The sequence below is a fragment of the Ostrinia nubilalis genome, chromosome 1, assembly GCF_963855985.1.
Source record: "Ostrinia nubilalis chromosome 1, ilOstNubi1.1, whole genome shotgun sequence".
NCBI classification, from domain to species: domain Eukaryota; kingdom Metazoa; phylum Arthropoda; class Insecta; order Lepidoptera; family Crambidae; genus Ostrinia; species Ostrinia nubilalis.
In genome coordinates, this window is record NC_087088.1 from 13876086 (window position 1) to 13887609 (window position 11524).

General features: G+C 35.2%; 1 protein-coding gene across 1 annotated transcript; it reads left to right on the forward strand.

Moving 5' to 3' along the window:
- The first annotated feature begins 58 nt into the window (after positions 1 to 58).
- On the forward strand, positions 59 to 7243 carry LOC135073375 (protein rolling stone-like). Its single transcript, XM_063967530.1, has 3 exons — positions 59 to 76; positions 1340 to 1567; positions 6228 to 7243. The coding sequence occupies exons 2-3, from the start codon at positions 1396 to 1398 to the stop codon at positions 6374 to 6376; spliced, it is 321 nt and encodes a 106-aa protein (XP_063823600.1). The 5' UTR covers positions 59 to 76; positions 1340 to 1395; the 3' UTR covers positions 6377 to 7243.
- The last annotated feature ends 4281 nt before the right edge of the window (positions 7244 to 11524 follow it).

Sequence of the window (11524 nt, forward strand, 5' to 3'; positions counted from 1 at the left end):
GCTGTCTGGCACACTACGGACCTCGCCTTCGTCATCACCCTCATATTATTATACTGGACCCTGGTTCATGACCCCAGTGGGTAGGTAGTGTAGGTACTTGATTAGATATTGTTCTTTTCTTCAGCATAAGAGGATGATGAAGTTCAGATATTATGATACGGGATGATTTGAGTTCTGATGGTATGATGGTGATACACATCTGACTGGCACAGAAGTCACAGAACGTCGCTACAGACCTGGCCTTCGTCGTCATCACCCTCATTTACTAGACCCTGGTCCATGACCTTAGTGAGTACCTACTTAATTAGACATTGTTTGTTCCTTCAGCATGAGAGGATGATGACGTTCTTATGATATGATATGATATGAGCTGCTTTGAGTTCTGATGGAATACGTGCAGGTACTGTTGCTGCAAAAGTAGGGCACTTAGTTCTTTTCATAATAATAGATAATAATAAGTACTCTACGAGGTACACTATTGCTTAGGAAATTTTTCATCCACTTAATCATGGGATAAAGCACACTAACGATGTTAACTATAGTGTAGGCGTTTTATCCCTGTTGTTCTATTCAACTAGTTTTCAACTATGATATTACTCATCTAGGATATTACTTATTTACTTGATGAATCACGTGTTGGTTAAGCGAGAACTCCTTCTGTTTGTCAGTCATCAATTAGTTAAGGAGCTAAGTGCATCCTTAAAATAACGCTATCACGTAGATTTCTATGAACATCATTCCACCTACACATACCGGAAGTCCGACTGAGTTAACTATGAACTGTAGTATACTTATGATTCTTATCTTGAGGATACCCATCTACATAGGTACTTCAGCTAGTTGACAATAATAAAGTATAGTTTACAGAATCTATGAATGAAATAAATGTCATGGAACTTCCACAAGGTGTTATATATTATTATATTTCATATTTCATATTGTTAAAGTGTTACATTTTATGTAAAAGTTTATATAATGTTTATAGTGAAATGCCAATGTTTATTGCGTCCCTGGTGACGCTCTTTTCAAAATGGTTCCTACAGAATACCAGCATCATGTTCTTTACTAAATATGATACAAGCTGAGTAGGAGCCATTTTGGTTCAACAATTTACTTATAATTACTATCCAAATTGTGTAAAATTACTATGTTTGAACCAAATAAACAATTTTTCTTTCTTTCTTTCTTCATCATTGGTCCTTAGAGCTTGCAGTTATAATTCCTTAACGATATGAGGTAACTTTATCTATCATATCCTGTGTAATTACTTAATAATATTGCGTCTAGACACTAGGCTTTATCAATAACACAATATAAACTTATTGATTTCCTTTCCCAGAAATCCATGACATAAACGCATTAAACCTCCTCGTCCATGGAGGGAACTCACTCGCGATGATCTGCGAGATACTGATCACTGCGCATCCGATCCGCGCCGCGCATGCGCTGTACGGTGTCGGCGCAGGCGTCGCTTACGGAGTCTTCAGCGCCATCTATTGGTCGTGCGGCGGTACTGACCGATTCGGAATGCCAGCCATATACCCAGCCTTGGATTGGAATAAACCTGGTTAGTATAATTTCACTTATAGAACTTCTCAGACACGCTTATTCTAAGGTAGAGCACCTTAGATTTTGAAAAATATTTTCCTAATAAAGGGGACCAAACAATATGTTCGTTGAGACTATTAGGTACTGTGACGAAATTAACTTCTCACAATATTTATTTAATTGTACACGCAAGAGAGACTCGAACACAAAAATTGACGTCAATTAATATTTTTCTGTACCTAACTGTGAATATTGGATGTTTTCTGTTTATTGCATTATCCTTGCATAATGTCAATGGTATTGTTTATACAATTGGTGTTAAATGTAGCCCGTTAATTAACACTCTAGTTCGCATTACATTAAGGTCGTAACCAAGCCGTTTTAAATGTCAAGATTAGCAAACGTCTCTACATGGATGTATCTGTAGTAGGTACATATGGTTCTTCACTAACACAACAGATTCTGTACTAACCATATCAATATGCCATGAACCGCTTCGAGTTGTCACTACGTGGTTATTTACAAAGCAACGTGTTTAATAATAAACTGGTGTTACTAAAATAAGTGGTTCATTCATAAATATCAACTGAAAAAAAGCTGTTAAGTGAGTTAAATATGTGTGATTTACATGAAATACCAACATTAAACGAGTATTTTGTAATTTCAACATATTCTTTCGCGATAATTCGATAATCAAACCATGAATAAATATCTAGCTATACCTACCCAGGGTATAACACCCTAAAACGTCTTGTAATAAACTATTTGTTAAATTCATTATCTTCTTGTGCAGCCTGCATCGATACTGGTATGTATTGATGATTAGCTTCAGGCTTCAGCTTTCGCATAGACATAAATTAATATGCAATAAAATGGATTACTAATGTTTGGCCAAAAAACGTTTCCCAAATTATCACATTAGTCCAGTAGAATTAGCTTTTAAATCGGAAATAATTCCTACAAAAGATTTTATTGTTTTAATGGCTTCATTGGTTGCCCATTAAGACTCTCTTAAGTTTTCGACTTCGACGGAGTTGTGCTTAAGTGGTGGGGGCCCCCGAAAGAGGCATTTTTTCGGTTTTCCGGTTATACCGCGTAAAGGACTTACCCTATCAAAAAGTGGTCTTCATGACGGTTGAAGGGCACTTAATCCTGCATTGAATAAGACCAAATTCATATGTTTTGGACAAACCGTTCTCGCGCTAAAGTTCGGCAAAGTAGAAAATATACGTATAATTAATGACCCTCTCCACGTCCAATGGTTTGTTACCCACAGGCTTCCAAGTCTTGAAAAGGGCCACCTCAACCAGTGTAACCCTATCAAGGCTTACGAGCTTGATGCGCCTATCCTTGTTCGTCCCAGCCGTTCCTTAACTGCGGTTGCTGCACCTCTTCCTGGCACTCACCTGAACGACTCTGTGTTACCTACTGTGGCTGCCCCTCTTCCTTGTATCCTCCTGCATGACTACGTTGCCTAGCCGTATGCCTGGTCTAAGGTTCGACGCCAAAAATCAACAACAACGAGTTCATATTAAAACGCTGAAGAGTTTTTTGTTTGTTTGTTTGAACGCGCTAATCTTAAGAATTACTAGTTTGATTGAAATCATTATTTTTGTGTTGAATAGCTCATACATTGAGGAAGGCTATAGGATATATACAATCACTCTACGACTAATAGAGGCGAAGCAGTAAAGAAAAATGTTGCAAGCACGGAAAATAGTATTTAAACTATTTTCACGCGTACAAAGTTGATTTTGCGGCGTCGAACCTTGGACCAGGCATATAGCTAAGCAATGCAATCGTACAGGAGGGTACAAGGAAGAGAGGCAGCCACATTAGGTAACACAGAGTCGTTCAGGAGAGTGTCAGGAAGAGGTGCAGCAACCGCAGTTAAGGAACGGCTGGGACGAACAAGGATAAGCGAATAAAACTCGTGAGCCTTGTTAGGGTTACACTGGTTAAGGCGACCCTTAACAAGGCTTGGAAGCATGTGGGTAACAAGCCATTGGACGTGGAGAGGGAGATTAATTATACGTATATTTTCTACTTTGCCGAACTTTAGCGCCAGAACGGTTTGTCCAAAACATATGAATTTGGTCTTATTCAATGGAAGATTAAGTGCCCTTTAACCGTCATAAAGACCACTTTTCGATAGGGTAAGTCCTTTACGCGGTATAACCGGAAAACCGAAAAAACGCCGCTTTCGGGGGCCCACACCACTTAAGCACAACTCCGTCGAAGTCGAAAACTTAGGAGAGTCTTAATGGGCAACCAATGAAGCCATTAAAGCAAAAAAATCTTTTGTAGGAATTATTTCCGATTTAATCAATTTTTGTGTTTAATTCTACTGGCCTACATCGCAAACAACGTTTCGCAAATTTTCATTTGACAAAACAACTTATTGCAAACTTTTAATTCGCAAATGTCGTTTTTGGCATATTATTGTTTAGCAAATTATTGTTTGGCAAAGTATGTTTTGCCAAATGTTTCATTTGGCAAAAATATTTCACGATAAACTATTTACAAAACAATTTGATTGGTGCATAGAATGGAATACAAATTAGCTTGTGGTTATTATTTTGTTTAGTGGGTAGTTAATATAAAAAAAATTCTAAATAAATTTTCATATTTCATTCTTTTTATCGAAATTTCCAAATGATTCATTAACAATAGAGATGATTCTAGCGCTCGGCGGCCGCTGCCGCGGCACGCTTCGCTCGCCTTCGCGCATTAAGGGTCACTGTTCTAACCTAACCTAACCCACTATTTTCTACAATACCTACTTTTTGCAACCATACTATTTTCTGCAATCTCTCTGTTTTACATAAAATTATTGTGAAAACCATGACCATGTGCCTTATGCTTTGATTTGTGGGTAACGGTGGGTACTCGTAAGTATGTGAAGTGTCAATTTGACCAAGCAAATTATTTGGGATATAATATTTGGCAAAATAAAACATTTGCTATATAAACATTTGCCAAGTAAAATTTGGCCAAATGTTAATTTGACCAAATGAATTAGTTGCGAAAAGTACAGTTGCTAAAAGTTTATTTGGGAAATGAAACTTTGGCGATAAGTTGTTTGCGAAGTGAAATTTGGCGAAAAGTAATTTGGCCAAACGGAAGGATACCCAATAAAATATGTCAATATAGTCTATCCAATATAGCTTGATTAGAATGACGGCTGTCAAACGAATGTGACTAGTGATGGGTATGTTTCGTACGGTTCACATAATATGTATCGATAAGTTTTCGAAAAAATGATATGAAAAAATGCTCCCAATTTTTCTTCATATATCTTTATTCATAAAAATGACAATTATGATTTACGTTGTGCGTTGTGTGTTAGGGCTAATATGATTGCTCGCAGGTTTGCGCGATGTACTGAACAGGTTAAGATCACACTTTTTAAAGCCTACTGTAACTCTCTGTACACGTGCAGCCTGTGGACAAACTACACCCAAGGAGCATACAGGGCCCTGCGCACTCAGTATAATGACGCATTCAGGATGCTGATGGGGCTGCGACGATACTGCAGTGCATCAGGGATGCTGGCAGAAGCTCGAGTAGATAGCTTTGCTGCCATTTTAAGAAAGCGCACGGCGTCCCTGATCCACCGTGTGCGTGGCAGCTCCAACAGCCTCCTGCAGTGTCGCGGCGAGGTTGGACGTGGACAGTGCCATCATGCAGCACTGGACACGCGTCCATCTTACTAAAGACACCAAATTGTCGTTCGTTAATTGTGTTTAGGTTACTGTGTGATTTACTAACCATAGTTTATAAGACCTTTGTTACTAACACTTTTATGGGCTATGCCTGAAATAAATACCTTTTATTTTATTTTATTTTATTTATTTAAATTTAAAGACAGTAAACCTAAGTAGATGTACAACCTAAGTCGTAGTCATTATCATCAGTGTTCTTCAGTGGTTTTTTCCTCTCGCTAGAGGGCGGTGGGCATCTCTTCTAGAGCAACGGTGCTATGAATACCCAAAAAATTACCGGTGATTGATTTCCGATGTTTGATTATTTAAGAATGAAATGTTTTTTGGTTTTTAATAGTGAACATTTAGAAAAACGTATAACTTGACTTAAATATGTTAAAAAATTAGTTAGAAAAAAAATTTGTTAAATATGTTAAAAAATAGTTTAAATTTAATATGACATTTGTCGATATGTCCCAACACTAACATTTTTGTAACTCGAGATAACCTTGTAGAGACGTCGTTAATACTCTAGCTTGATTTTTATGATTTCGAATTACTACTTATTGGTGTAATTTAACGCTGCATTTACACGAAATTATCATTTTTATTGGAAGCACTGTCGTCGAAAATATTGTTTGTAGGTCAGACGTGAATTATTTCTTGTCCGCCAATATTTAGCTCTCATTGATCGCTACTACAAAGTTATGTCGTTACTTTTGATGACAGCTGTCATTCTAATCAAGCTATATTGGATAGACTATAGTACCGCCTAACTTGTGGTTTGCAAAATTTAAAATTTTTAACCGATTTTAGCATAGTGTAGATAGAAAGAAACAGATCATCGGTAAAATGGAAAAACGTGATAAGACCCATGTAGACCGTTAATTTGTATTACATTTTCATTTCATACTTCTTGAACTGGAAAGTAGCTTTTAATAAGTATCTTTTTCACCCATTACCATCTACTTTCAGGCTCAGCGTTCGGCTTCGTAGCACTATGCGCGGTGGTTCTTCTGTTCGCGCACGCGTTCGCGACCTGCCTCGCGATGTTGCGCGCGCGCATCGCCTCGCGCTTCCGACCCTCGCGCAACGCCGACCGCCTTGCGCTACCAACGCACTGAGAGTACAGGAAATCTCTCTAAAGGGGAAGCTCTCAATTTTGAAGACAAGCCACTTTAATTAGCAGCTTGCTAGCTCTACAGCTATTTTAATAAGAATAGAAATAATCGTAACACTTCCCCTTATAATGCCAATGTTTCAGGCAGGGAATATCAAGACTAGAGAGATTGGTGGCATCATTATGTTAATTATTATAATTTCTCATTGTCCTACTTTATCACTCCAACGTCCAGGTTAGCTGTAAGATTCATACATGTGCCATTTAGCGCGTCCCAGTGAATTATCATTAAATCCAACAATTTTTGTACTTAGCTACAATCAATAGATGTAAAACTAGGTTGACCGACGATCTGATGAAAGTCGCGGGATGACCTGGATGCGGGCAGCGCAGGACTGGTCGTTATGGAAAATCTTTGGGGAAAGCCTTTGTCCAGCAGTGGACGTCATTGGGCTGAAACGAAGATGAATAATATTTGGGCTATTAGATTTATTAAAATGTGAAACAATAGGTACCCCATTTCATCAATATTTATTTATTTTTAGTTAACTACCTCAAGATAGTAATAAATAAAAAAAAACACAGACAAGTATTTGTTTTACTACGGTGAAGGTTTTTGAATAATTTATTGTTTCCACGGATTTTACAAGTTTATAATTTCTTGATGATGATCAAAAGCTAACGGACTCTTAAAAACGCTTTTTAAAATAATATACAAATAGATTAATATAATAATATAAAATAAATAATTACTGCAATGGTGTAGTGTGCCTTCTCTTGTCTTATGCATAGAATAACAGGTTGATTCTTTTAACTTTGAGATATTTGTACATAATACAATGTTTGTATTTAATGTGGCTGGTTTCACAAATCGTAGGTAGGTACATTATGTATCACGCACTTTAGCAACATAGTCTAACTATTGTGTGACCTATATGTAAAAAACTATGTAACATTTGCTATCGATTATGATTCGATGAAGTCGAAATAGCAAAGTAATCTTAAAATTGAATATTTATTGGAAACCTGGACGTTTGAGTGATTAATTCCCAGTTAAAATATAAACTGGACCTATTTATAATTGTAAAAATATATTTATATCATAAGAAAGCCTTAACCCAAAGAAGTAGAAGCATGCGTTTAGTCCGTCCGTGCTTTTCCTTTACATTCAACACCAAAGCGTTTAGATATATCTACTTACACATTGATTTAAAATTTTGCATTTACCTACCGGGATGGTAGGCAATTAGGTATGTGCTGTGCCTAGCTAGCAAAAATACGGTTTTTATGGTGAGAAATCTGAATAATTCCCTGTGCCTACTGCCTTCCCGCAGAAATCATCGGTATTTTTATTTCCAACTCTAGCAAAAATATACAACAATAGTCGTTATACCGATTATGTAGAGTGTATAGTCCAACAGTATAATAGTATCTCCTGAGCGCATGAAAATACATAATTATGTAAGTTCTAGAATAGATTTTGTGAGTGCATGTTCCTACTGTACTAGATTTCTAGCAAGAATGAAATGTTTTTAAGAACCTCAATATACAAAGATTAGGTACTAGTTATGCTATTCAGAATAAAAATTATTTCAAAGCGCGCTTTCGGTCGCAATTGAAGATATGAATTGTTGATAAATATCAACAACCTAGTAAGTAGGTAAAATCAGTCAGTGTCAGTTCAGGACTGTCTAGTAAAGAAAAACAAATTCTTTTCAATTGCAATATGCATATTATGTTGATTCTGGAAGAATTGTTTACGTGCGTCTAGCTGCGTGTAATTTTAGATTCGTGTGTTCCCGTCAGTCCAACTACTAGACTTTTTACTGCCGCTGCATTTACCTTGAAAGCATACACTAATTATAGTTTCGTTATGTTCTGCACAAGCTCTAATTCAGCTGATGAGCGCTAATAATAAGTATATAGACGAGTTGAAGATTTTTTAGTGGTCAGAAAAAATTTACGCACCTAAACATACTTAGGTCCCAAGATCATTCCTGAAGAAGACATCTTGTTTTTCATATTTTTTCGGAAAGAGTAAAGCTTATAATTATGAGTCTGGCCTTAGATATGTAGGTATTTATTCAGGGCAGATATGTACCATCCTAGACTGCATCTCACTTAACACCAGGTGCGATTGCGGTCAAATACCTGCCTTGTCTAGCATAAAAAATAAAAAAAAATAACTATTAAGCATTTAAGAATGAAACAGTATTTGACCTACAGGGATGAAGTAAAATTGGTATTGGAATTAACAAAAGTTATCGAGACAATGGTTTTGATTTGAGAGAACGCCGAAAACTTATTAACTGTTAAAGGGACATACAATAAGTATTAGATTTAATAAAGAGGAGTAGGTATGCAAATTCCTATATTATTTGCACGAAAGCTTTTCAGAGGCTGTGCTATATTTAGATTATTATTAACTTGCCTTTCTAAGGGTCCTTTATATTTGAGCCAAGGGCTATAATTAACTAGATATGTTTTACTTTTATTTGTAAGTAGGTTTAAAATGTCGCAGGCTCTAAGTCTCTATATCAATAAAATCATTGATATCCGGTTTCTGAAGTTCGTAATTCTTCTGTCTGTATTTTTCTGAACTATATTTATATGGTTAAGCAAATATTATTACACTAACATACATTCGTCTTAACAAACTACATCAGATACCGGGATAACTGAGTGAAACTTTCGTAATGCAAAAACATTCCTCATTTTAAAAGTTGCATTGAAGCCATATAGAAATAATACTGTATGGTCGGTTGATTTCAGTACCTCTAGCATGAACAACTTTCGTCTTCGAATCGTTTGCGTATTCGATAAAATTCGATACTCAACCTTCGAATTAAACGATAACGTGACAATTTTGATTTTCAAAATAAGTTTCGTGCAACCATTTCTTACACTAAGTTCACTTTACGACACGTCCACAAGGGTGCTGTTGTAGTTTTCGTACTAAATCTTTTGATGGCAATTTGAGTACGCAAACGACTTGAACTCGAAAGATTTTCGTGCTAGCCGTACTGGACTAGTATATTTGCGCCACCTGTCACTAGTTGGCGCCACTGTAAATACTTGCCAGTCTCCGTAGTAACAGTGCAGTGGAGCCAACAAGAGGTGTCTTTATATTTTACGGACATAATAATAAAAATATGCTTCAAGATTATATTTTAAGATTATGTTATCTGAGCATGCATTTATATTTATGTGAATAATTATTAGTTTTATTCTGAATCACTTGTACTAAGAATTAATGTGGTTAAAATACTATTTAGGCAATAATAATTGGTTGTACCATTTTAAATTAATTAAGATTATGTGTATGTCATTTATATGAACTATTCTCGCATGTATCAATAAAAATATCATAAATTTTCAGCTGTGAATGTATTAGGTCTGATTTAGTATGATAAATATTTTTGTCTTGTTAATGAATGAAGAATTATCCGATTAGTTGTATTTTGTAAATATACGAACACTAATGAGTGGTAATAATAATATTAGATTAATATTACTTATTGCAGGCGTCAAGTATTTTTTGTCCTGCCTTACATAAATAGATGTGGACTAGGTATTTATTGGGCTCAGCCCAAAATTATACTTTTTCAGGCATGCATATATTACTTGCTGAAATTTACCTATAGTAATTTTTTACCGGAAGGTATTTCATCGTTTTAAAGATCTGTCTGTAACTACGATTTATGTAAAATGCAAACACGTCTTGAATATACCTATCTTACTAGTTTTCATTGTCAATAAAATGTAATGTGATATTTAAAAGATAAGGCGATTTGTATACTGTATTTGGATTTATTATGTGTAAACTTTACTAAATTCATTTTCTATCAAATTCGATCACCTAATACATATTATAATCAATGTAGAGAAATTGTGATTGAATTGTAATGTAATTTAGTTTGTGAGATTGCTTAAGCAATATTAGCATGATATTATTTACTATTTACATTTTGTAAGCACGATTGTGACAATACTATAATATCTCTAACTTTGTTTCGGAAATCACGAGTTCCAGTATTGACTGTGTATATTCTTTACCTTAGGTATATTATTTAAGTTGTGATATCGGTGTGAAATAAAAAAACTCACGTTAGTTTTTTTTTTTTACTTAAAAATAAAACCTACTTACTTCTTTTTCAAAAGATACTCGCATTCGCATTCTCATCAAGTAATTTATTGTGTTAGTCACCACTACTACAGAACAACAGAAGCACGTCCCTTCGTTCTCTATAATAATAATTTACCACAGGCAGTAGAGTATTTAAAAACAAGGTAGGAACTAGGATTAAAACAGTTAGTAGTACAACCTAATTTAAATTATCATAACTTATACACTGACTAATTTACTAAACTATCCTTTTAAAAAGTGAAAAGCAATAAATCTTATTTCGGACTTGAATCGAATTGTGCACGTCAAGGCGCTCAGTTAACAGTCTCGAAGCACGGTACTTAACATTTATAAATCCTGAGTCATCAAGACGTTAATGTAATAGTTCGTGAGTTATGAAAAGCCCTATTTATTTAACTGTGAAACAAAGGCAAGTGGTTCAATCTGAAGAAGCTAAATCCAACTAGTTTTTCCTTTGTTTTTCTTTAAAAATATAATACTTTTTTACCGGTTAGAAGGTATGTAACACAGAAATGAATGAACCCTGACCCTTAATTCTTAATTTATTGAATTTAGCAGAAAAAATATGCTATTTACTTATATTAAAGCAAAAATCTTCTTGAATAGGTACGGTAATACGACCTTAATTTAAAAATAATATATTTATTGATATAAAATATTTTGATATTAATTTTAAATGCTTTATAAATAGCAACCTCCGTTCTTTTTGAGTTCAACATCCTCATTCACATCCCTACGTATGACCTCATCTTAAATAAAAACTGATGCCGGTCAAATTTTCCTTTTCATTGAATCCTTTAATGGAGCATTAGTCATTCAGGCGTGCATTTTCCGTTGCCAATGGTCCATAGGGTCAACGTTGATAGGCCTAGGTCATTTTCGTGACCGTCTTCTCAATGCTTCATTAATAATATTTTTTTACTTTTTCCTAACATGGAACTAAATCTGTATACTTACTTAGGTTAAAATCTGTAAATAAATAAAATGTGAAAAGCTTCATTGATT